Below are 27,232 nucleotides of genomic sequence, written 5' to 3' on the forward strand. Positions count from 1 at the left end.
TTTTTAAATAACAAATTATTGTTCTTAATATGAATTATTTACATTAATTGTGGACTTAGCCAATCCTAAAACATCATTGATCTACTTTTTGTATGTTTGTGTATGGTTTCTGTTTTTATTTCTTCCCTCTAGAAAAAAATTTTAAGTACATATGAATTTATATGTAAAAATGTTCTAAATTTACACAAGTGGGATTATATTATATCTTGTTTTTATTCCTTTTCCCACCGACTACATTTTGGAGAGCTTTCTATTATCAGCACGTAAAGTTGAACCTTATTTTTATTAATAACTTAATAGTGTTCCATCATATAAATAAACTTTGTGTTAACTTTTTTCTTATGTGTACTATGGTCATTCCCTTTTCTTTCTTTTTTACTTACTTAAATCCTCACCCAAGCATATATTTATTGATTTTAGAGAGAGGGCAAGCAGGGGTGAGGGAGCAGTGTGAGTTGAGGGGTGACTTTGATGTAGGTGCCCTGACCATGAATGGAACCCAAAACCTTTCAGAATATATGGTGACACCCCAACCACTGAGGCACACTGGCCAAGGGCTCTTTCTAATATAAGTAATGCTGCACTGAACATCCTTGTAGAAATGTGTTGGCAAATTTTGTGTCTGTATTCATGACATATATTCCTCTCAAAGAGATTGTTATGTCAAAGGAAAGATATGTGTTTTAGTTTTAATAGATATTGCCAATTTGCCCTCTGGAAAATTTGTACCAGTTTCTACTTACAGCAGCAATATGTAAACATGCCCATTTCTCCCTCAGTCTCTCAACAGTGCTTGGTGTCATCAGACATTAATTTATACCATCTAATAGATGGGAAAATCTACATTTTTTTTAATTTACTGTTTTTTTAAAATTATAAGTGAACAATTATTGACCATTTGTAATTTTTTGTAAGCTGTTTATATTTTGGTTTTTTTTGTGTGGTATTTTTCTTTGAATCACATGAACCAAGTACTTTTTAACCACTTGACTTGATTATGAAACCTTATTTTGGAAAAATAACAAACTTACTGTTTCCTGATGGTTATCTGAGTAACTGCTAATTTGTGTGTGTATGTGTGTGTATGTCTTTGTAAAGATAGCCCTTTTTCTTCATTTGAATGAAAAAAACAGAGTTTCAAGGTCAAATGGTACTAATATTTTTGTGCCTTATGTTAGATTTGACTAGATTGCATTCTAGAAAGAATGACAAGTGATTCATAGGTGTTGTAGTTTTTCTGCAGTGTTTTAAAATGGGTTTGTATAATTTTTGAGTGGTTTTGTTAATTTGATAGTTGTGCATCCTCTTCAGGATTGATTTTTGCATTTTCTTTCATAAGAATGTATTCTGGTTTACATCCAGCAGTCTCCCCAGAAGTCCAGTGTTCTGCCTTCAGTTTCTACAGATGAGGAAGAAGGGGACACTTGCACAATATGTTTAGAACAGTGGACTAACGCTGGGGATCACCGGCTTTCTGCTTTGCGCTGTGGGCACCTCTTTGGGTATAGTTGCATTTCTAAGTGGCTCAAAGGACCGACACGAAAATGTCCCCAGGTAAGGACTGTAGATAGGGACTGTGCATGTGCACAGTCATTTTAAGTCAGGAGGATTCCTGGAACTCAACTAATTGTGTCCTATTTGGCTCTTTAGTGCAACAAGAAAGCCAAGCACAGTGACATTGTTGTTCTTTATGCCCGAACCCTGAGAGCTTTGGACACTACTGAACATGAACGCATGAAAAGGTGGGTAAAAAGGACCTGCCTAGCTGGAATGTTCCCTTTTGGTTCCTTGTAGAAATAGGTTGTATGAGTCACTTTTCGTGTAGATCTGATGCTTTACTTGGGCTGTGACTGGGGATCTGTAGGAATTGTTAGCAGTCTGCCTCTTATTGTGATTTATAATATATAATATATCTGATCATCCTCTCAAAGAGATCTGCATTGTTTGCTTTCCATACAGCATTAAAAATGAGGATCAAGATGACAAATAATTGTGGTTTCAGCTATACCTGAAGTTAAACTCCAATGAATTTCTCAGTTACACAAGTCAATACATTGGTTTTCAATTTGAGTTTTCCAATTTAAAAACGCTTCTGTTGTAACGTAGGGAGTACTAAGCAGTGTTGCGGAGAGACATGAAGGGGCAGCAGGGAGAAGACTGCCACTCCTCCTATGTGCTAGGCACCTCCTGTAAGCCTCTGCTCTCAGAGCCTGAGTGTTGTGTGTTAATTGGAACAGGTAGGTTCAAGAGGAATGGAGTAGCTGTTCCTTCTGCAGGAGCACTTAGGCATTCCTATGACATTGGAATCAGCTCTAAGACTTAAGCCCTTGGTAAATATGACCTGTGGAGATCAAGATCATGGTGTCTTGCCAAAACCGGTTTGGCTCAGTGGATAGATCGTCAGCCTGTAGACTGAAAGGTCCCAGGTTCGATTCCGGTCAAGGGCATGTACCTTGGTTGCAGGCACATCCCCAGTAGAGGGTGTGCAAGAAGCAGCTGATCGATGTCTCTCTCTCTCTCTCTCTCTCTCTCATCAATGTTTCTAACTCACTCTCTCTCTCTCTCCCCTCCCCTCTCTGTAAAAAAATCAATAAAATATATTAATAAAACAAAAACAAAAAACTCCTACAGCAGCACCCTATACAGAAGACTCAAAAATAAAGCTTTACACTATAGTGCAATGAAAGAAATTGTTCTTGGAAGCTCAAGAACAATCACTAGTAACACTATTTAAAATATGCATTAAGAATATTAGCCAAAACCGGTTTGGCTCAGTGGAAAGGTCCCAGGTTTGATTCCGGTCAAAGGCATGTACCTTGGTTGCGGGCACATCCCCAGTGGGGAGTGTGCAGGAGGCAGCTGGTCGATGTTTCTCTCAGTGATGTTTCTAGCTCTCTATCCCTCTTCCTTCCATTTAAATCAATAAAATGTGTTTTGTTTTGTTTTTAAAGAATATTAAAGAATTTTTATGCTCACCACTGAGAGTTCAGTAACATGGGTTCTCAGACACACTACCAGTAAGAAAGTGCACAGGCATGACCATCTAGAGAAGCCCTTGCTAGTGTGCTTCAACAATATGCTTTAGAAGTAATTCTACTCCAGACATTTATTCTAAAACAATTAAGGATGAGTTTTTCATTTAGCATTGTTAATAATCTAAGCTAAGAGAATTAATGAGTAAACTCTGGCATATGTATGTGATGGAATGCTACACCTTCATTAAAACTGCTACTGAAGTGCATATAATATGTAGTCATGTAAAAGTATATTATTAGTGTGATATGTTTTTGTGGGTAGAAAAAGAAAATACTACAAATAGTCATTTGAGGAGTGGGATTACAGATGATTTTAGTTTTCTTGGAGGTTTTTTTTTCTCATTCACTCCAACCAAAACTTATTTGCAGCATTTTAAAATGGCAGTTGTATTATAGATACAGTAAAAACTTAATTGTGAATTAAGTTCTCCTTAATTCCATCTTTTTACCCAGAGGATCCATATATATATGATTTATGATGTTTTTACACTTTATGCAAATGCTATTGGTTTATAATTTTCTAGCCGTAGCTTTCTTTTTTTCTTAATGTTATGTTTGATACGTGTAACTCTAGTTTATTCATTTCAATTTCTTTATTTAGTTCTCTAGTTAGAATTTACTTGTGTCTTTTGTGCTAGTGGACAGTTAAGGTGGTTTCCAGTTTTTGTTCATAAAAGCCATGCTATAAAGAGATGGGCAAGAGTTTCTTTCAGTCTAGAAATGGAATTGAGTAGGTCACATGTACTTTCAGCTTTACTAGATATTGTCAAATTGCTCTTGGGTTTGTGGCCAGGTCATTTACTGTCTGTGCCTCAGAATGTCAGGTGCACTTCCTTTGTCCGACAGTGAAGAGCAGCGGGCTTTCCATGTAAGAACTAGCAGAGCAGTAGCAATTGTGTTCATCTCCCTGACTAAGAGGTTTCCTATTCATCTTCCCAGAGGTGGTGCCCATGTGGCTGTCCTGATATTGAGCAGCTGGACAGATTACACCCTGGAGCTGGTAACCAGTCTATACTTCCACAGCAACAATATAAGATAGTTTTCATTTTTCTAATGCCCTCGCCTACTTTATATTATCAGTCTTATATATTTTTATTGATTTCAGAAAAGAAGGGAGAGGGAAAGATAAAAACATCAATGATGAGAGAGTAGAGCCCACAACAAGAGCATGTGCCCTTGACCAGAATCAAACCTGGGACCTGCCAGTCTGCAATTCAGTGCTCTAGCTACTGAGCCAAACCAGCTAGGGCCAGGCTTAATTTTGCTAGACTCATGGGGTAAGGTAGTATTTACTTAAGTTGCATTTCCTCAGTTATTAATGAACATACTCTTTATAAATTGTGTTCATATCTTTTGCTCATTTTGAGCAAAACATTGTTTCTTGTTGATTTACTAGAGGCCTGATGCACAAATGTTTGTTCAAGAATAGGCCTTCCTTCCTCTGGCTGCTAGCACCGCCTTCACTCAGGCTTGAGCCTCCTTTCTGCCTTTGATCCGCCCCAGAGCCACCTTTCTGCCTTCTCATGCGGCCCATAGGCCTGGAGAGGCTGGGGCAGTGTGGAACGCCTGCATTGTCACCATGGCGATGATGCAGGCGTCCAGCTCAGTACCTGTGTATGCAAAATAACCCACCATCTTTGTTGGGTTAATTCACATACTCCTGATTGGCTGGTGGGTGGTCAGTTAGCATCTTTCTTATTAGTGTAGATAGTTTTTCATGTATTCCTTATACTCATTTTTAAAGTATATTTTTTTATTGATTTCAGAGAGGAAGGAAGAGGGAGAGATAGAAACATCAATGATAAGAGAGAATCATTAATTGGCTGCTTCCTATATGCACCCTATTGAGAATTGAGTCCAAATCCCAGGCATGGGCCCTGACCGGAAATCAAACTGTGACCTCCTGGTTCATACATCAACACTCAACCACTGAGCCACACCAGTTGGGCTATACTATTTTTTTTTTTATTTGTATACATTGCAAATAATTCTCCAATGTGTGGCTTGTCTCTAACTTGTTTATGGAATTTTTTCTTGAATATGAGCTTTTAATTTTAATGCGATTTTCAGTCTCTGGTGCTTTTTTTGTCTTCACTGCTTCAAGGTCATAAAGATAGGATATCTTCTAAAGGTCTTTAAAAGTCTTAACATTTTATACAGGCTTTTAATCTATCTAAAATCTAGTATTTGGATAACCACTGTGATAGCATAATCTATAATAATAAAAGTATAATATGCTAATTAGACTGGATGATCTTCCTGACAAAGAAACTGGGACCTGGGTGCCTGCTGGCAGCTGGAGGGACGCCCTTAATTCTCTATCTTAAATTAAGTTTCAGTGTATGAATGGACTACTCTTTTGTTCTGTGATCTGGTTATTTTTAAATATATATATATATATATGTGTGTGTGTGTGTGTGTGTGTGTGTGTATGATTATTATTATGATTATTATTGATTTTTTATCGAGTTAGAAACATTAATCAGCTGCCTCCTGCACACACCCTACTGGGAATGTGCCTGAAACCAAGGTACATGCCCCTGACCAGAATCGAACCTGGGACCCTTCGGTCTGCAGGCCGACACTCTTTCCACTGAGCCAAACCACCTAGGGCTGGTTGTTAATTTCTCCAGTTCTCCAATATATAATTTATTATAGCTTAAATATGTCCTCCTACTTTGTTCCTTAAAATTGACTTTTCTGCCTCTCTGGTATGTCTCAGTGGTTGAGCATTAACCCATGAACCAGGAGGTCATAGTTCGATTCCTAGTCAGGACACATGCTGGGGATCTGGGCTCAGTCCTCAGTAGGGGGCATGTTGGGAGGCAGCAGAGCAATGATTCTATCTCATCATTGATGTTTCTATCTCTCCCTCTCCCTTTCTCTCTCTGAAATCAATAAAAACATGGTTTTTTTTTAAATTGTTTTTGCTATTCTTGGCATTTTGCTCGTCCATATTAATTTTAAAATTAGTTTGCTAAGTTCCAGGAAAAGCCCTTTGATATCTTGATTAAAGTTGCATTAATTTTTTAAAGTAACATGAGAAATGCCATCTTCATGATTTTAAGTCTTTCCAGCTATGAACAATATATAATATCTTTCCAATTATTCACTGTTTTCTTGTGTCTTTTACAAGTGTATTTTGCTTCATAAAGTTCTTACATACCGCCCTAACCGGTTTGGTTCAGTGGATAGAGTGTCGGCCTGTGGACTGAAAAGTCCCAGGTTCGATTCCGGTCAAGGGCATGTACGTTGGTTGCAGGCACATCCCCAGTGGAGGGTGTGCAGGAGGCGGCTGATCGATGCTTCTCTCTCATTGATGTTTCTAACTCTCTATCCCTCTCCTTTCTTCTCTGTAAAAAATCAATAAAATATATTTTTTTAAAAAGTTCTTACATACCCTTTAACTTTATTCTGAGGTTGCTATTGTTAGAATTGCTGTTGTGAATGAATTTTTTTATTGTTATTAATTTACCAATCAGTTATATGGTATATGGAGAATCTGATTAATCTCATTTTCTTGATCTTGATTCTAGCACCTTACGGGACTCTTAATAGTTTGTAGGTTCTTCTGAGTTTTATATGAAATAAATAGAGCAGCTTTATTCCTTTCTTTCCAATTTTCATCTTTTTTTCTATCCTGTGTCATAGAAGTAGAAATCTCTTCTTTTTTTGTATTCCATATTTTCAAATTGTCTTCAGGTACATGCAAATTTATGATTTTTATTTTTTGTGAATGTGCCTTTCATTATGCATTGTTTATCTTTATGCTTATTCATTCTTTTTAATTCTAATTGGTCTTTAGTTATTATTTACCTGTTACATGCATCCTATGTTTTTCACTTTAACCTCTTTTTTATAGTGTTATTTGAATATTTAATCTTGTAGCTTGTTTTTTCTTTTACTCCAGCAGATAACCTTAGACTTTTAACATGTTATTTTACACTTTCATAATTGGCTCTACTCAAATAGTGAGCTTAGTTCTGATCCCTCATTTTGCAATTTTGTTCCTCATTGCTTAAAGAGCCAAAACTCCTGGTCATCACTGCCTACTTTAACACCAAACCTAGTAGGCTCATGAGTTTAGCCATGTGTGCTGCATTTCTGTATTGTTTCTGGATTTGAGATTTTTTTTTTCTTGTTATATTTTATTCAGCCATGACATATTTACAGCCAAGTGTTTGTATCATAGCATAAACTTACTATGCTACATTGATGGGAAGTCTTCAGTAGCCTTCCTAATTTCTACCTCTTGCTGGCTTTCCCCCTCTAGTACCTTATTACAAGAGCAGATGCTAAGGAAGCAGGCAGAGTTAGAAACAGCACAGTGCCGGCTTCGACTTCAAGTCCTCACTGAGGAATGCACTAAGCTTCATAGTCGTGTCCAGGTAAGTTTGCCCTTTCTAATCCGAATTACTTTCTGTATAGGAATTGAAAAAGAATCTAAATATTGCTAAGGTTCATCTCAGATAAAAATAGGATTTATTAAAATTGTTAGCAAGCGAACATGACCAACTTTATTACTGTTTAGAACATTTGTCCTAAGCTTATATGTTTTATGACTAATTCTTTTGCAATTTGATTTTTAAAAAGATTAAACCAGATAACTCAAAACGTAAGTCCTTTCATCTTCTTGCATCTACCAATAAAATGATGTTTTAAGCAAAAACAATTTCAACCTTATTATTTATGATTCAGTGCTCATATTTTTTCATTTGCTTATTGTAATACTGCCAGAACTACAGCAATTCTCTAGGATTTATGTTAACATTTTCTTATAATGGATAAGAAACCTCCTTGTGCTGGGCTGGTGTGGTTCGGTGATTGAGTGTAGACCCAGGAATTAAGAATCTCGGTTCCATTCCACATTAGGGCACATGCCAGGTGGTGGGCTCAGTTCCTAGTGGGGAGCGTGCAGGGGGCAGCTAATTGATAGTGTTTCTATCTCTATCCCTCTATTTTCCTCTCTTTCTAAAAATCAATAAAAACTTTAAAAAATAACAACACCACCACCTCCTTGTATTAGATCAAGGAATTTTGCATGAGGGGAATAACAATAAAAAAAAGCTACACACGGCCCTGGCTGGTTAGCTCAGTTGTTTAGAATATCATCCCAACACACCAAGGTTGTGGGTTTGATCCCTTGTCAGGCCACATACAAGAATAAACAAATGAGTGCATGAATAAGAAGTGGAACAACAAATTGATGTTTCTCTCTCATCAATAAAAATAACTTAAAAATTTTAATAAGACAATACTAAACAAAAAAGTCTCACATTTATAAAATCTTTTTCATTTTAGGACTTGCAAAGACTTATTCTGGAACATCGGGATCAGCTCTTACTGAGCTCCAAAGGGCCTTGGCTAAGCGGCTCGCCCTGCAAACAGCCCCAGCACAAGTACTTTTTCCAGAAGACCTTCACAGTGTCTCAGAATGGAAACTGCCGAATTATGACCTACTGTGATGCTCTGAGCTGTCTGGTGGTATCACAACCGTCTCCTCAGGCTACCTTTGTCCCAGGTGAACAGTCTAGAACAAGCATGTCAAACTTGAGGCCTACAACAAATACTCATTAACAACTACTCATTTATTTCAGCCCTTTGTATTCAGTATGTCTCTATTGAAATAAACTTATGTTTCTATGAAAATTGAAACTTTTATTTTTTTGCAGCCCACATAAACTTAAACCTTGTTTATTTGACCCGTGTTAGCCTTTGAATTTGACATGCTTGGTCTAGAACCTCGGTTTTCTTATACATTATTGAACTCTATTTCTCTTCTCTCTTTTTGGAGTATCCAGTGCTCTTGTATCCAGAACATTGTCCTCAGCCCCCCAAATTAGCTTTTCTTAGTTTCCTGCTCATGCAAAATGTCTTGTCTGTTGACTTCCTGTAAATTAATTCACCAAGAGAGCAGAAATACCGAAAATCCATGATAAAGTAAGAGAAGAAATGTGCATTACCTGTACAGTCCAAGAAGGACTATATATCCCACTGAAGTTATAGGTGCATTTTAGATTGGAAACATTTTAGGGGGGAAAGCAAAAACACTATTCTGAGGACTAATTCAAATTTAGACAAGATTTTAATACTTATTTTTAAAATTATTCAAATTGACAGATTCTTGGCTGGCTGGTGTGGCTCAGTAAATGAGAGTCAACCTATGAATCAAATCATGGTTTGATTCCCAGTCAAGCCACTTCCCTGGGTTGTGGGCTCAATCAATTATTCTATCTCTCTCTCCCCCTTCCTCTCTGTAACCAATAAAAAATGTATTTTTTTTTTTAAACTCATTGTACTTAACCTAAGTTTATTTTAGGGGGAGAAATTACAAATTCCAAATAAAAGAATTTTGGAATACATTTATACTATCCTAATTTCGCCCTAACTGGTTTGGCTCAGACCCTGCAGACTGAAGGGTTCCAGGTTCGATTCCGGTCAAGGGCATGTTGTGGGCATATCCCGAGTAGAGGGGTTGTGCTGGAGGTAGCTGATCAATGTTTCTCTCTCATCGATGTTTCAAACTATACCTCTCCCTTCCTCTCTGCAAAAATAAGTAAATAAATAAAATTTAAAAATCAATAAAAATATATATATATTTTAAAAATACTATACTAATTTTCACGTTTTTGTTCTTTTTTAAAAAATACATTTTTAATTGTTCCAGAGAGGAAGGGAGAGGAGGAGAGATAGAAACATCAGAAATGAGAGAGAATCTTTGATTGGCTGCTTCCTACATGCCCCACACTGGGGATTGAGCCTACAACCTGGGCATATTCCCTGACCAGGAATCGAACTATGACCTCCTGATTCATAGGTCTGTGCTCAACCACTGAGCCATGCCAGCTGGGTCGTTTGTGCTTTTTAAGCTTAATTTTACGTTGTCTTAATGTTGAAAACCAAATCTCTTTACATGACAAATTAAATCATTCCTAAATGTAGATGTTTCTACTGTCTTCAGCATACGCTTTCTGCCAACTGTCAGGTCCCTTTGCTTCAGCCTGATATCTTCTGTTTCCCCATCAAATGCATCAAAACTATATCCCTCAATTTAAGTATATACAAGTTAGGGAGTGAAATTTCTACATTATCGTATATTTTTCTATTTACTGATATTAGCTGTGAGTTAAGAAGCTATCAGAAGACTTTAATTGAGGAAAAAGTAAAAAGATGTTTTATAGTGTTCCTATATTCCATCCAGATTTTTATATTTTTTAAATATATATATATATATATATATATTTTTTTTTTTTTTTTTTTTTTTTTTTAACTATCTTTTTTATTCATTTCAGAGAGGAAGAGAGAGTGAATCATGGATTGGCTGCCTCCTGGGACCCAGGCATGTGCCCTTGACCCAAATTGAACCCGGGACCCTTCAGTTCGTAGTTCGGAAGTCTATCCACTGAACAAAACCAGCTAGGACCAGGTTTTTAATTAAAAGGGTGTATCATCAATTAAAATCTTACCTACAAGCTAGAAAAATATTAATTGTCCTCCCCATCCCCCTTTTTTTATTTTAATATATATCTGTTCTACTCTACACAGCTAGCTGCTTTTGATAGCATGCTGGTTCTAACTTTTTGTTTCCCTTGTTGATTAACCAGGCAAGTATTCATGTTCCCTTGTTGATTTAAAGCTCATAGTTTCCCTCTTTGTCTCACTGGCTCTCCTAATTCTGTTTCAGGAAAAACTAATGAAATTTCTCCTATTTGGTTCCCTAGAGAAGCTGAAGTGTGATTCAAGGGTATTTTGCCAAATTCTGTTAATGTGTAATTAAAATAATAATAGAGGGAACACGCCTACACCTTTTTTTTTTTTTAATATATTTCTTTATTAATTTCAGGAGAGGGAGAGGGATAGAGAGATAGAAACATCAATGATGAGCGAGAATCATTGATCAGCTTTCTCCTGCACATTGGGGATCGAGCCCACAACCCAGGCACGTGCCCTTGGCTGGAATCGAACCTGGGACCCTCAGGCTGAACACTCTATCCACTGAGCCAAACTGGCTAGGGCTCACCTGTACCTTTCTCTTCCCCCTCTTCTTCCATAGGCAGGTAATCTTGGCCTTTCTCCTAAGCTCCAAAGGCCTTTCTTCTGTCTCTGTAACTTGTAACTTGTTAACTGAGCCTAAGCAGCCCAGCTGGCTTACTTCTATCTTTGTAACTTTCTAGCTGAAACTGGTTTGGCTCATTGGATAGAGCGGAGGCCTGTGGACTGAAGGGTCCCGGATTCGATTCTTCGATTCCGGTCAAGGACATGTACCTTGGTTGCGGGCATATCCCCAGGGGGTGTGCAAGAGGCAGCTGATCAATGACTCTCTCATCGATGTTTTTTTTTTTTTTTTTAATATATTTTATTGATTTTTCACAGAGAGGAAGAGAGAGGGATAGAGAGTCAGAAACATCGATGAGAGAGAATCATCGATCAGCTGCCTCTTGCACACCCCCTACTGGGGATGTGCCTGCAACCAAGGTACATGCCGTTGACCGGAATCGAACCTGGGACCTTTCAGTCTGCAGGCTGACGCTCTATCCACTGAGCCAAACCAGTCTCGGCTCTCATCGATGTTTCTAACTCTATCCCTCTCTCTCTTCCTGTCTGTAAAAAATCAATAAAATATATTTTAAAAAAGAGAAAAAAGAAACATTAATTAGAGAAAAACATTGATCAGCTGCCTTCTGTTCACCTCCCACTGGGATGTGCCCGCAACCCAGGTACATACCCTTGACTGGAATCGAACCTGGGGCCTTTAAGTCCACAGGCCAATGCTCTATCCACTGAGCTGGACCGGCCACGACTGGAATATATTTTTTATAATAGATTAAAACCACAGGAAGTTTTTATTCTTTTTTTTTTTTTTTTTTTTTTAACTAACTTTTTCCAGGAACTTACATGTCAAGAAAGGTGGGCAAAGGAGCTACTTGGAAAGAGTTTGCTTTGCCGTAAGCTATCAGTGACGTATCTCACTCTCTCCTTATCTTTGACAGGCTTTGGTGTTAAGATGTTCAGTACTGCCAACATGAAAAGCAGTCAGTATATTGCCATGCATAGCAAGCAGATCCGAGGACTGGCTTTTGGCAATCAGTCCAAAGGCTTACTTCTCTCTGCTTCCCTAGATAACACTGTTAAACTGACCAGGTGAGTGCTTTGGGGAGGAAGATAGGACCCGGGCTGTTGAATGTTGAATAGCATGTAAATTAATATTCATGTTATGATGACCTTAGCTTAGATTTTTGGGGGGGTTTTTTTGGTCTAAGACATTGTCTTCTGAGCTAGGTTTATTTAATTCAAACTGTATTGCTTTTAAAAGATGACACAGCATATTTCAAAACAATATGTGTAAAGTTCCATTTCTTTAAATGTTACAAAATACATTTTAAGCCATGCAGATAAGAGTAACATCCTTGAGATGATGAAATGACAATATGGAGGCAGCCTTAATACCTGACACCATTGAGTTATCTAACCAGCTTAAGACTGCTTATTGCTGGATCATTTTGCCTAACAGGAATACTGGGAGCTCACTCTCCTTGGGTGCCATGATGACTTATCTAATTGATAACCCTCAGTTACTGCATTTTACTTTTTTTATTTCAGAATGGAAGGAAGGGGATGAGAAACAGAAATATCAATGATGAGAATCATTAATCGGCTGCCTTCTGCATACCCCCTACTGGGGATCGAGGCCACAACCTTGGCATGATCCCTGACTGGGAATTGAACTGTGACCTCCTGGTTCATGTATTATTGCTCAACCACTGAGCAGCACAGGCTAGGCTCAGTTACTGCATTTTATCTTTTACATGCTTTGTGAGTGCTGTGAACCAAATCTGAAAATGATCTGTGCCTTTATCTTTTAGAAATTAGTTCTTATTAAATATCTGATAGTTGGCTTCCTGTTTAATTTCTGCACCTAAATCTGAAGAACATCAAGATAGAGCTTTTCAAAAATGCTTCTGCTTAATTTTGCTCCAAAACTCAAATGTATTGTTATGTTTTGCATATGTATGTGCTGTGTTGTTTTTTCTAGTAGTGTTATAAAATTGGTATGAAGAGGGGTTAAATACCAAATTGTTATAAATGATTCTCTCTAGATGATTGAATTATAATATATTTTTATATTTTCAACATGGTATATGATCGCCTGTGTAATAGGTAATTATGGAGAAGGTAATGGAAATAAGATGGGAATGTACTTGTCTGTGTCCCTTTAAACTTCATTACAGTTTAAGAGGAACACATGTTTCCCCTATCCCTTCCCCCCTCCCCTCCCCCCCCCAAAAAATATTTTGAAATAGAAGGTGTTATCTGGGCATTCCTTAGAGGAAATTGGAAATTCAAATAGTTTGGGTGGGAGAATGTATTAAATGATCAGCATTGAGATGATGATCTTTACATCTTTAGTTATATTAATGCGTAGTTGTAAAAGTCTCTTATAACTTCACAGCCTGGAGACAAATACTGTGGTCCAGACTTATAATGCTGGGCGTGCTGTCTGGAGCTGCTGCTGGTGTCTTGATGAAAACAATTATATCTACGCTGGACTGGTCAACGGTTCAGTTCTGGTATATGATCTTCGAAACACGAGTTGTTATGTCCAGGAATTAGTACCTCAAAAAGCCAGGTAGGAAGCCATTCACTTGTAGGTAGCATCCTTCTCTTAGACAGTTATTGTATTAATTCTCTCTTTATCTAACATGGCAAAATGAAGTCAGATTTATGTTCAACACACAGGTCCTCTACATATGAGTGATCTCATCTTATCCTGTTGTATTCTTCATCTATAAAATATGGTTAGCAAACACTTGCTTTTACAGCCACATGTCTAACACACAAAGAAAATAGTAAAAGGTAGCTCAATAAAAAGTGATTTAAAACTTCCCTAATGCACAATTCAACCAATTTGGTCTAAGGATACCATATTACTATGACTTAATCATTTATAATCCAATTACAGAGTTGGGCGTTCTGAGGGTGGTGGCCATCAGCATGACGGTGGCTTTTCAGAATGTGTTGAGTACCATTTGGGCATAATAATCCTGGACACACAAAGTTTTCAAACAGAGATGTGTTTATGACCTGGGCCAAATGAGAAGTGTCTTAAGAAGGAATTTCCATTTCCAATTTGAATATATATTAAAAGAGGGCAACATGATCTAAATATAATGATAGCACTATAGTAATAATTATTTACTGAAACCTAGGTTCAACACTGGGGTCTTCTTTTCATTTGGATGGGGTAGAATCATGCTTCAGTGATGTGGTATGTGGGCCTGAAGATAATTTACTCTTACTTCATTACAGTTTAAGAGGAACACATGTTTCCCCTATCCCCTCCCCTCCCCCCAAAAAATATTTTTGAAATAGAAGGTATTATCTGGGCATTCCTTAGAGGAAATTGGAAATTCAAATAGTTTGGGTGGGAGAATGTATTAAATAATCAAACTTACACAAATGTCAACTTACACAAATGTCAACCCTAGGCAAACGAGGTAACTGCCATTGATGTAGAGGACCACATAGGATAGATAATAAAATACAACAAATGGCAAGGAAATATTTGTAAATATTGTTTATTTCTGTTTGAGTTTGCTTTGGCTAGCTTCATTATGACAAATGAAATAAGGCAGGCAAAGTGATCGTTTTGGCAACTTAAACAGAAACAAGTTTATAAAGACATAGTCTATAGGCTAATATTTCTGAGACAATTTTTTACATAGTCCTGGATATATGCTTGCAAAAAGAGATTTAGAAAATCTATAAAGAAATAATTGTTTAAATTGAAATTACTTGCTTTAAGCTATATTTTATCGAGAGGTCTGTCAACTACAACTTGGAAGCTTTATTTTATTTAGATATATAAGCTGTGTTTTCTAATTTTTCTTTATGTATGTGGCTAACTCTTTTCTTGTAATTGTGATCTTGTACTATTTATTTTATTTGTCCATTTGTTTTCATTGCATTTAGAGCAGGGGTCTTCAAACTACGGCCCGCAGGCCACATGCGGCCCGCAGAGGAGTCTGATCCGGCCCGCCAGGTTTTTTGGGCAGTGAGCGCAGCTGAGGTGTTACAGTAGGAATTAGTAGTTCATATAGTCCGGCCCTCCAGCTCTCTGAGGGACCGTGATCTGGCCCCCACTTTAAAAAGTTTGAGGACCCCTGAATTTTAGAGCATGTGGTGTCTTCTGTAATTGATGTAGAATATTATATGGATGGCCTTTTATTTCTACAGAGTGGGTTGGTCATTTTTATCAGATGTCAGATAGTGACTCAGATGTTTTTAATCTCTTTTATAGAGATAGAAATGTGCTCAAGGGAGGGCTCCTGATAATGGGGTCTGGAATAGTCCAAGTATTAGAATGTGAGGCATGGTTTCCTTTTTTTTCCTTCAGATGCCCTCTGGTGTCCCTGTCATATATACCCAAAGCTGCCTCGGCTGTATTTCCATATGGTGGAGTGTTGGCTGGAACCTTGGAGAATGCTACCTTCTGGGAGCGAAAAACGGGCTCTTCTCATCAGCCTCATGTGCTGCCCATAGAGCCAGGGGGCTGCATAGACTTTCAGACAGAAAGCAGCACCCGACACTGTCTTGTGACCTACAGGCCTGGTGAGTGTTAGGATGCCCTCATGGGACCTCCTGTGATTTGTTTGGGAGGAGAGTTTTCCCTACCCGTCAGTAGTATTGGTAAGTCCCTCACAGACTGACAGCTATTACTACCACAGTGAGAATGATAGCTTCAGGTTTCTGCGTGGAGCCTGCCTTCCTGCTCCTCACTGTGTGAACTAGGACAGATTCTGCTAGGTACTTCCTAGAAGTAAATTAGCCACTTTCAGAATCCCTACGACTTAAACAGTAATGGGATGAGGAGGCCTGCTTTTGAGGCCATTGAGCCACTCTCAGATCAGTTTTATGTCTTCTGCTTGCTCCACACTCCACTTAACAGAAAGGCCCCAGTGAAGGCAGCCATGTAGGGCTCTGACTAGGGCCTTAGCTGTTCCTTATTTGGGGCCAACAAAGTTAAGTGAAAATAGAAGGACAACCATTGTTGTATGGGCCTACCTAACTGAACTCACTGCCTCCAGAACCAAGTTGGAACCTCTGACAACCAACTCTGTTTAAATTCATAGGTTCTTTTTAGCCTGAAAATATGAATCTATATCTTGATGAGCTGTACTGATGGTTAGGCAGATGTTTCATCAGAGATAGTCATTAAAGTGCTATACTTCTGCTATTAGTGGCTATGTAATCATTTACAGTTTCGTTGGAGCTGTAGAGTTGCTTCAGCAGAGTCTTCTGACCCTTTTTGTTCTTAGTATCTCATAGGTCTCTGTCTCCAAGAAAACTTGGGGCCTGTTTTGTTCTCTAGTTTTCATTTGCCTCCCAGCAGTGCCGTAGATATATGTTTCCCCTTCTATAGTAACACATTTATAAAAATGTTCAGTTCTGGGGCTGAGTCCTCACTGGAGAAAGGGAAGAAAAATGTGGTCAGAACTGTTAAGGAAGATTAAAAATCCAAGCAGAGGTCTGCAGGATACAGTGATTGTACTAAAAAGGATAGATATTCCATTCTTTTTTTCCTTTTTTAAATATATTTTATTGATTTATTACAGAGAGAAAGAGAGAGGGATAGAGAGTTAGAAACATCGATGAGAGAGAAAGAATCATTGATCAGCTGCCTTTTGCACACCCACTACAAGGGATGTACCTTAACCAAGGTACATGCCCTTGACCGGAATAGAACCTGGGATCCTTGAGTCCTCAGGCCAACGCTCTATCCACTGAGCCAAACCGGTTTCGGCTGATAGTCCATTGCTTCATCCTAGGCTAGGGTTCTGAATTTCATTTGTGCTGTATTATATTTGTTATTACTATGTGTTCTTTTTAAGAACGACTATTTCTGTGTTTCTCTGTGTGTGTGTTTTTGGTTGTTTTTTTTGTTATTAATCCTCACCAGAAGATTTTTTTTTCCACATTGAATTTTAGAGAGAGTGGAAGGGAGAGGGAGAAGGAGAGGGACAGAAACATCAATGTGAGAGTAACACATCAATTGGTTGCCTCCCACATGTGCCCCCACCAGGGCCAGTGATCGAACCTGCAACCAAAGTAAGTGCCCTTGACCAGAATGCAACCCTTCAGTCCACTGGCCAGAGCACTAACCACTGATAAACCCACATAGGGCTTGTTACTATATTTGCTTTGTTAGCTATGCTTGATGGTTTAATAAAAATGAGGCTTTTTCACTCAACCATGTTGTAGCTGAGGTGCTTGGTTAATTTATTTGGACCATCTTCATGGAGCAATACATTTTTCTATCCCGTAGATAAAAATCACAACACTTTGCGCAGTGTTCTGATGGAGATGTCCTACAAGCTGGATGACGCTGGAGAGCCAGTCTGCTCTTGCCATCCTGTACAGACATTCCTTGGGGGACGCACTTGCAAACTACTGACCAAAAGTGCTCTTTTCCAAAACCCAGAGAAGAGTGGCAGCATCCTAGTGTGTATTGGGGATGAAGCGTCGTATTCTGCCCTGGTGAGCCTTTTGTATTTTTATCGAGAAATACATAAAGCAAAAAGCCAAAGTTCTCCTTCATGATTATATTCCTCTGCACATATGTGAGTGAGTACGTATGTTTGCTTAGTTTATTTTTTAATATATATTTTATTGATTTTTTACAGAGAGGAAGAGAGAGGGATAGAGGGTCAGAAACATCCATGAGAGAGAAACATTGATCAGCCGCCTCCTGTGCACCCCCCACCGGGATTGTGCCCACAATCCCGCAGGCCGCAGGCCGACGCTCTATCCACTGAGCCAAACTAGTTTCGGCATTATTGATTTTTTTACAGAGAGGAAGGGAGAGGGATAGAGAGCCAGAAACATCGATGAGAGAGAAACATCGACCAGCTGCCTCCTGCACACCCCCCACCGGGGATGTGCCTGCAACCAATGTACATGCCCTTGACCGGAATCAGACCTGGGACTTTTCAATCCACAGACCGACGCCCTATCCACTGAGCCAAACCGGTTTCAGCAGTTTATTTTTCTTTTAAGTCACACTTTACTACTGCTTTCTATGGTTATTCTCTTTTCCCATTTAACTTCCTATCTTGGCTCTCTTTTCATTTCATTATCTGTAGATTCACTTCATTCTTTTTACATCAGCTAAAGTGTTCCATGGGCTGTACTTTGAATCTTAATAAAAAGAAAACAACACTGCTGAAACCTCTATAAAATAAAGATTCAGGCATCAGCTTCATCAATAGATGAGAGGTTGGTGGGAAATTTCACAATAGGGGGAGGAGTCAGCCTATTACCACCTAAACATAACAATCAATTTAGGTAGATGAGCTTACCAGATAATGTCCTTCTTGATGTAAAGCAATATGAAGCAGGGGGTGCCTGCTATGAGATGTTTTTGAACTTGAATCCAAGCTTTACCTAAGAATTTAAAGTTAAAAGGACATTAAATCAGAAAAGAAAAAGGGGGAAAAAAGGATCGATAAAGCAGATGTAGTAAAAGCTTAATCAGCTGTGTATGGGTTTTAATACTTTAAATTTTTTATTTCACAATAAAAAATTTCACAGTAAAAGAGAAAGAAAGTACCAATTAGAAGATGATAGGTTCCATGAAGACAGGAACAAGGATTTTGTCATATTGTCCCTACTATTCCTAGAAGACTGCCCAACGCATGTACTCAAGAGATGAATGCTAACAAGGCTTGATTTTCAGATTTGCTCACAGATAAACTAATTGCTGATTATAGTAGGTGATCATACTGAATCATGTCAATGTGCTGATTGCAACCTGATGAGGGGTAGGGGCTTTGCTACCCAGGCAGTGCTCTCTGCATCTCTTTCAAAGTTGATGAGAAAGAAAGTCCCCTAGCTTAATGGAATGACTTTTTACCTTTTGTCTTTATTTGTCTCCTTTAGGTATGGGATGCTAGCAGTGGCTCCTTGCTGCAGGGTCTGGCGACTGATCAGCCTGTCTTGGACATCTGTCCATTTGAGGTGAATCATAGCAGCCACGTGGCTACCTTAACAGAGAAGATGGTTCAAATCTATAAGTGGGAGTAACCATGGTCTTAAAACTTACAAGGCATTGCCACTGGTTAATGTCAACATTGTTTGCTAGCATCTAGCCTTGAGTAAGATCCCTGCTTATTGTCTGGCCTAGAACTTTTGGGAACATGATTCCTTTGGTTTAGTATGATTCTAAGACTCCAGGTCACTAAAATTACAGATTGTGTATTATGTCCATCAAAAGCGTAAGTGACTGTTACTGTCTAAATTGACCATTTCTTGGATTAAAAGTCTTCATGAATCTTTGTGGAGAAACGATAACTTTCATTCAGACTGTTTGCTGGACCACAGAGAGTATCTTCCCAGCAGTCATTTAGGATATGATTGTGCACCAACCATCTTCTAGGCCCTGTTTGAGTGGTCTTGTCACATGGGCTATTTGGTTTGGGAATGCTTATGTCCCTAAAGGAACTAACCATTTGAGGCAGGTTGGATGCAAGTGGTTGCTGAATTTTTCAGTTGAACACAAGAGGGCATTCTAGAACCTTGTGTAGGATTTTATCTATTTCTGACCGTGTGGGCTACCATTTTAGTATCTCGGTCTCAATCCCCATAGAAGTGTGTGGTAAAGCACATCTGGTCTACTTTGTGGCAGCCACAGTTAAGTTCCAGTTGTGCAGTTGCTAGAATATGGGCAAGCCTATGATGGAAGCAGCTTTAATGAGTTATTGACAACTTTCCTAATGCTGAAGGCATTAAGCTCATTGTATTGTGGGAGCCAAGGAAAGAGGCCAGTTGTTTGAGCAGTGGGGAAGACATTTTTGTAGCCAGCCTAAAATCTCAGGGATAGTTTTATATAAGCCATTGCTTTGAAGACCATTCCTTTTCCCTTATTAGGGAAAGATGAGCAAGCAATATGTTAAAGCTCTTAAATCTCTTAGTATCATATTAGGAGCAATGGGCTAACTTTGCAAAAGAGACTTACAAAAGAGAAGTTGCTCAGACTGCTGCTGAAAATGGGAGAAGGGCCTGTCACTTCAGTTCTGAAAATTCCCATCTGAATAAAGCTACCCCTTCGGAGTGAGAGGCAGTTATTGAGCATGTTTAGAATTCTCATATAAATCCTTTCCCATGTGAAAATGTCTAAATCCAAGTTTCATTCATTCATATATATACATATATGTATGTATATGTATATATTAAACATTTTTATTGGTTGAGAGAGAGAGAAACATCTATGTAAGAGTGAAACATTGATCAGCTGCCTCCTGCAGGGCCCCCCCCCCCCCCTTTCTGGGGATTGAGCCACACCTTGGCTATCTGTTATGACCAGCAATGGAACCTGCAATTCTTCCATGCACAGGATGACACCCAACCCACTGAGCTACACTGGCCAGGGCCCAGGTTTCTTTGATTTGCCTCCATTCCTAAACTTTTGTAAGTGTGAGGGAAATAGTTATTCATTTTAACTCTGGATTGTCTACATTTGAGGGCTTTTCTCCAGTAGAGGGCTCAGGAGTGTGATTTTTCTTAAAATAATTGTTGTAAAAACGTTAATATTTCAAAATAGTTCTGACCTGTCAACTCCTGAGTCTTTTCCAGCATTTCTCACCAGGAAGGGGTTATTGCAGATTTCCCCAGAGTTCCAAGTTCTACTTGTGCCTTTTAAAAATGGCATCTTCCTGTTTATTTAAAAAAAAAAAAAAAAAAAAAAAAAAAGCCAGTTTCCAGGATCTGGGAAAGAGCCCCCTTTCCTCAGAGGATATATTCCTTTTGATCTGTTGATGATTTGATTGCCCAGGCCTAAAGCTTCGGGGGCAGATTGAGATTTGAATTAAAAAGCAGAACGTATCTAGTTTCAGTAGACTGTCACAGAGAGGGATGCAGGTGGTCAGGCCCTGTCTGCCTTTTGTCTTGGACAGGGTTAGGATTTGACTAGCCCTGAGATACACTGAAGGGATGCTGATTGATTGGCCTAAGCATAGGAACCAAGGGACTTACTACTAGGGTGGTTGGGTGAATCTCACCTCTTGCTAGTCTTTGGATTCCTTCAATAAATTTGTATGTTTTAGAAACAAATTCATGTGACTGATTTCTCCAAAGGAAGAACCCCTCACCTTTAGCCTCCCTGCACCCCCGCATTTGGCAGACGATTGCATTTGTAGATCCAGGCTCTGATGTCCTGTATAGCACCAGGCCCTGCCATGTTTCTTCATTCCTGTCTCTCAGGTTGTTTTCCCATTTGAGGATTTGGAGTTAAGTAAACTCAAAACATCTTGTTTTATATATCCTTGGACCTGCTTTCAAACAGAGCAATGAGATCTCTGTTAATATGTTTTAATGTTTGTGTTTTCTATTTTAATGTTAATGTGAAAATAAAGAATTTGCTGTAACAGTTCCTGGTGTCTTTTGTATCTAACTGTCAGAGGCAGGAACATGATTGCCTCTTGGGAGAAGGCTATGATCCAGCCTGGTAGATTTCTCCATTTCATGCAGTACAAGGTCTGAGTTACACAGTTACCCTGGATCTGAAGTAAACGTATTACTTAAATTGATGAGCCTAGTTGAAGCTTTAGCTAGCATTTCTATTCTACTGTTACTAATACCCTGTTTCCTCCAAAATAAGACAGTGTCTTATATATATTAATTTTTGCTCCCAAACATGCGCTAGGTCTTATTTTCAGGGGATATCTTATTTTTCCATGAAGATTTATTGTTAAATGAAAATAAGGAAATTTATTACCTGTATAGGTACAGTAGTACAGTAGTTGTCAACATAAACCAGACAAACTGTGAATCCTACAGTATCAAGAATTTACTCAATTATTCAATAACAATCATGTCGCCGGGACTGGTTTGGCTCAATGGATAGAGCGTCGGCTTGGGGACTGAAAGGTCCCGGGTTCGATTCCAGTCAAGGGCATGTACCTTGGTTGCGGGCATATCCCCAGTAGGGGGTGTGCAAGAGGCAGCTGATCGGTGACTCTCTCTCATCGATGTTTCTAACTCTCTATCTCTCTCCCTTCCTCTCTGTACAAAATCAGTAAAATATATATTCAAATAAATAAATAAATAAATAAATAAATAAAAATAAAACCGATTGCATCTTTAAAATTAAAAAAATAAAATAAAATAAAATAACAATCATGTCATCATCTTCTGGGACATCATCATAACAATCCAATTCCTGAATTTCCTGGTGAATTTCTTGTGACTCCATTTCTTTCAGAATCAGTGGACCAAATCTCTCATGTTTAGCAATAGCATTCTGAGATAGAGCCTAGGGGGTCCTTATTTTCGGGGGATGCTTTATATTTCACTCAGAAGGAAATCTGTAAGTAGGTCTTATTTTCGGAGGATGTTTTATTTTCGGGGAAACACAGTAGGGAACTGTGTATTTGTCTTCTAGTCTTTTGTTTATTCTGAAATCTAAGGGTCTAAATTCTGCAAACTGTATTTCCCAGACTCCCTTTCTCTGCTGGCTTCCTATTATCATAGTTTCTTTGAATACAGGAGGCTAATGTGGGAGAATACAAGAAGAAAGCACTTCTGGTGGTAGCAGCAGCATTGGGCAAGTATGGGCTTCTGGGTTCCTGCTCAGGACAGTTCTGGCTACTTATCTTAGCTTCTTTGTTATGTTTTTTTTGTTTGTTTTTTTAATATATTTTGTTGATTCTTTTACAGAGAGGAAGAGAGAGGGATAGAGAGTTAGAAACATCGATGATGGATCGGCTGCCTCTTGCACACCCCCTACTGGGGATGTGCCTGCAACCAAGGTACATGGCCCTGACCGGAATCGAACCCGGGACCCTTCAGTCCCCAAGCCGACGCTCTATCCATTGAGCCAAACCGGTTTCGGCTCTTTGTTCTGTTTAGCTCAGGAATTTCTATTGCCATAAATGATGGCATTTAAGGATTAGACTGGAAAGGCTGAAAATGTTTTTCAGCTGAATAGCAAATGGAGTTTACTAGATTCCAGGAGGATTGAATCCATAGGTAAAGTTTACTGTTGTCATGGAACCTGGTGTTCCTTAAGTAAACCCCAAATCTCTCTCTCTCTCACACACACACACACAAATACTGTTAATTGGTAATAATTTCTATTGTTTATTCCTTAATAGTTTACAAAGCCCTTTCCCAATATATTAATTTTTAAGCAATGTTATAAAATAAGTATTATTCTAATTTTACAGGGGAAGAAATAGGTTAAAATATTAAAGGAAAATGATATTTAGGTATTTAATTTTACATATCCTAGTCTTCCACTTTATACTTTCTATTACTATCAGCCAAGGAGGAACTGGGAAACTTGGGTAAAAGCTCACTTTAATTTTTTTTTTTTTTCTCTCTCCAGAATAGCCTGGGATAATTTCCCATAACTTCCCCATTTACAATGAAAATAGTCTGCCTGGCCTGTGTGGCTCATGAACCAAGAGGCCTCTGGTTCACTTCCCGGTCAGGACACATGCTTGGGGAGGGGGCTTGATGCAGGAAGCAGCTGATCCATGATGATGTTTCTATCTCTCCCTTTTTCTCTAAAAATCAATAAAAACATACTTAAAAATGATAACAATGAAATGAAAACAGCCTAGCGAAAGTGGCTTAGTTTGTTGAGCACTGAAAGGTTGCCAATTCAATTCCTGGTCAGGGCACATAGAGCTTGCAGGTTAAGTCCCTGGTTGGGACTTGTACAGAAGGCAATCAATTGATGTTTCTTTCCCTCTCTGTTTCTCTCCCCTTCCTTTCTCTAAGCATGTCCTTGGGTGAGGATTTAAAAAATAAAGCAGGCAGTTGAAACTGGTTTGGCTCAGTGGATAGAACGTTGGCCTGCGGACTGAAAAGTACAGGAGAAGCTCATTTTTAAAAAAGAAAGGCAATCATCCACATTATTGTGACTTTTTTAAATATATATAATTGTTTAAAATATTACATGCAGTAGTACATATATCTCTTTCCCTTCCCCTTTGACCGTCCCCTAGCCTCTACCTCCTGTTGCATGCCCTCATCCCACCCCCCCCAGTGTCATGTATCCATTTGTTGTGCTTATATGCATGCATACAAGTCCTTTGGTTGATCTCTTTCCCCCTCTCCCCAACACTCTCCTCCTTTCCATTAGACAGTCTGTTTGGTGCTTTACTGCCTCTGTATTTATCTTTTTGTTTATTAGGTTATAATGTTCTTTATTTTCTATAAATGAGTGAGATCATGTGGTATTTTCCTTTCATTGCCTGGCTTATTTCACTTAACACACTGCTCTCCAAGTCCATCCATGCTGCTGCAAATGGTAAGAATTTTTTCTTTTTTATAGCAGCATAGTATCATTATTATGACTCTTAACACTCTTCCAAATGCCCTCATTTGTCTTGGGTTTCTGGGTACTGAGTCTGGGGACGTTGCTCTTCAATGGAAGAGTCATGTTTAGGACTCATGACCTATCAGGTGAGGAGGTGGAACTGCTCTGGCTTGTTCCCAGATCCATGAAAACTGTGGAGTAGCTTGGTAATCCAGCTGTGTGGAAAAATAAATCTGTGTGGTCATGAAAATAAAATGTGCCTCAGATCTCCAACTCTGGGGAATGTAACTGACCAGCTGTTGTGCTCTGCAATCCATTGTGTTCACTCTGAGCCACACTCTCCAAGCCTTACTCCCAAGCAATGACTGGGTGTGGCAGAGAAGTTAAAGCAGGCTTATTCCTAGAAAGCTCTCCTCTTAATAAGTCCTCTATAGCTGATCCTGTCTGAAGGTTGCTTTTATAGGACCCAAATTAACCCACCAGAAGGCAAATAGTGGAGTAGATAATGAAACCCAGAGAGTCTAGGCTGGTTTTCCCAGCCACAGTGCTATCAAGGCAGAAAATACATAGGAAGTGCTCAGAAAATAATGTATAATAAATATCCCACAGATGTGGGATACCTTAAACAAATTTTTTTTAAAAGTCCAACTTCATTTTTTTGCATGTGGGCATTGACTTCCCAACACCATTTGTCAAACTTTTTTACTTAAATGGTCTTGGCACCCTTATTGTAAATCATTTGTACATGTGAGTGTTTCGTGGCATTCTATTCTATCCCATTAGTCTGTATGTCTTTCTGCCAGTATTACACTGTTTTGATTACTGTAACTTTCTAGCATAGTATACTTTTTTTCTTTTTCTTTTTAATATATATTTTATTGATTTTGTACAGAGAGGAAACGAGAGAGAGAGTTAGAAACATCGATGAGAGAGTCATTGATCAGTTGCCTCTTGCACACCCCCCACTGGGGATATGCCCGCAACCAAGGTACATGCCCTTGACTGGAATCGAACCGGGGACCCTTCAGTCCCCAAGCTGACGCTATATCCATTGAGCCAAACCGGTTTTGGCCTTTCTAGTATACTTTCAAATCAGAAAGTGTGTTCCCTCGTTTTTGTTAATTTATTTCTGAGACTTTTGGCTATTTTGGACCTCTGAAGATTTCAAATGAATTTTATGATGGGTTTTTCTTTTCTTTTTTTTCTTTTACATTTTTTAATTAAATTATCTGTGTACATATTTTAACATTGCCCCCCCCTTTATTTCAGCATTGTTTCTCCTTAACATGTTTATTATTAATTTTAGAAAGAGGAAGGGAGAAGGAGGGAGAGAGAAACATTGATCAGTTGTTGCCTCCTGCATGCACCCCAACCAAGCTGGAACCTACTCTCTGGGTATGTGCCATGAATGGGAATTGAACCTGAGATCTTTCAGTGCAATGTATGACACTCAACCAACTGAACCATACTGGCCGGGGCCATCAATGTTTTGTAGTATTGTCTACAAGTCTTTTGCCTCCTTTGTTACATTTATTCCTAAGTATTTTGTTCTCTTTTTTAAAAAAAAAAATGTTGTTATTGATTTCAGAGAAGGAGAGAGAATTAGAAACATCAATGAGTGAGGGTCATTGATACCCCCAACTGGAAATCAAGCCCACAACCCAGGCATGTGCCCTGAACAGGAATTGAACTGTGTCCTCCTGGTTCATAGGTTGATGCTCAACCACTGAACCACGCTGGCCGGGCAGTATTTTGTTCTTTTTGATAAAATTGTTTCCTTAATTTTGTTTCAGATTATTCACTGCAGTGTATAGAAATGTCTTCATACACTGGATAAAAGATGCTTGCTAGGAGTCTGTATTATGTTTAGCCTCAACCTTCATGTGACAATGTTGTCTGGCCCGTGGCCAGGGGCTCCTGACTCAGACATTTCCTCCAGAGAAAAGAGCTAGTGATTTCCACCACCAACCCAGAGGGGGAGGGAAGAACAAAAGCTTTTTCATGTCACTTTAAAAAAAATTGATCCAGCCGAAGCTGGTTTGGCTCAGTGGTAGAGCATCGGTCTGCGGACTGAAGGGTCCCGGGTTCGATTCCAGTCAAGGGCATGTACATTGGTTGCGGGCACATCCCCGGTGGGGGGTGTACAGGAGGCAGCTGGTCGATGTTTCTCTCTCATCGACATTTCTAGCTCTCTATCTCTCTCCCTTCCTCTCTGTAAAAAATCAATAAAATATATTTTTTTTAAAAAATTGATCCAGCCGGGACCGGTTCGGCTCAGTGGATAGAGTGTCAGTCTGCAGACTGAAAGGTCCCGGTCCGATTCCGGTCAAGGGCATGTACCTTGGTTGTGGACACATCCCCAGTGGGGGGGGGGGGGGGGGGGGCGGTGCAAGAGGCAGCTGGTCGATGTTTCTTTCTCATAAATGTTTCTAACTCTCTGTCCCTCTCAATTCCTCTCTGTGTAAAATCAATAAAATATATTGGGGGGGGGGAAATTGATCCAGCCCTGATCAGTTTGGCTCAGTGGGTGGAGCGTTGGCCTGCGGACTGAGGGGGTCCCAGGTTCCATTCTGGCCAAGGGCACATGCTCGGGTTGTAAGCTCATTCCCCTGTAGGGCGCATGCAGGAGGCAGCTGGTCAATGATCCTCATCATTGACGTTTCTCCCTCTGCTTTCTCTGAAATCAATAAAGAAATATATATATTTAAATTTGATCCATTGGTGAAATAAGCCAATCTGGGAAAGACAAATATCATGATCTCACTTATTTGTGGAATCTAATGAACAAAAGTAATTGATCAACAAAGTAAGACTCAAAGCATGGAGGCATGGAACGACTGGCATACCTTGATGTGGAGTTGGGAAGATGAGAAGAGAT

At 39.1% G+C, this 27,232-nt stretch overlaps 1 protein-coding gene across 5 annotated transcripts in view; it reads left to right on the plus strand.

The window, feature by feature from the left end:
* The window catches only part of RFWD3 (ring finger and WD repeat domain 3), a 40,086-nt gene extending 18,919 nt beyond the window's left edge, over positions 1–21,167 (plus strand). For 3 of the 5 annotated variants that reach the window (XM_036441022.2, XM_045582682.1, XM_036441023.2), the window contains exons 5-13: positions 1,363–1,554; positions 1,651–1,742; positions 7,309–7,423; positions 8,337–8,556; positions 12,026–12,176; positions 13,486–13,662; positions 15,430–15,644; positions 17,359–17,570; positions 18,972–21,167. In XM_036441022.2, coding sequence (XP_036296915.1) covers positions 1,363–1,554; positions 1,651–1,742; positions 7,309–7,423; positions 8,337–8,556; positions 12,026–12,176; positions 13,486–13,662; positions 15,430–15,644; positions 17,359–17,570; positions 18,972–19,115 — 1,518 coding nt within the window. In that variant the 3' untranslated portion in view covers positions 19,116–21,167. Of the gene's footprint in view, positions 1–1,362; positions 1,555–1,650; positions 1,743–7,308; positions 7,424–8,336; positions 8,557–12,025; positions 12,177–13,485; positions 13,663–15,429; positions 15,645–17,358; positions 17,680–18,072; positions 18,624–18,971 lie in introns of those variants that run through there. The other 2 variants (XM_045582684.1, XM_045582683.1) reach the window with 2 other exon arrangements.
* Positions 21,168–27,232: the final 6,065 nt, after the last annotated feature.

Source organism: Pipistrellus kuhlii, unplaced genomic scaffold (genome assembly GCF_014108245.1).
Source record: "Pipistrellus kuhlii isolate mPipKuh1 unplaced genomic scaffold, mPipKuh1.p scaffold_m20_p_17, whole genome shotgun sequence".
Taxonomy (NCBI): domain Eukaryota; kingdom Metazoa; phylum Chordata; class Mammalia; order Chiroptera; family Vespertilionidae; genus Pipistrellus; species Pipistrellus kuhlii.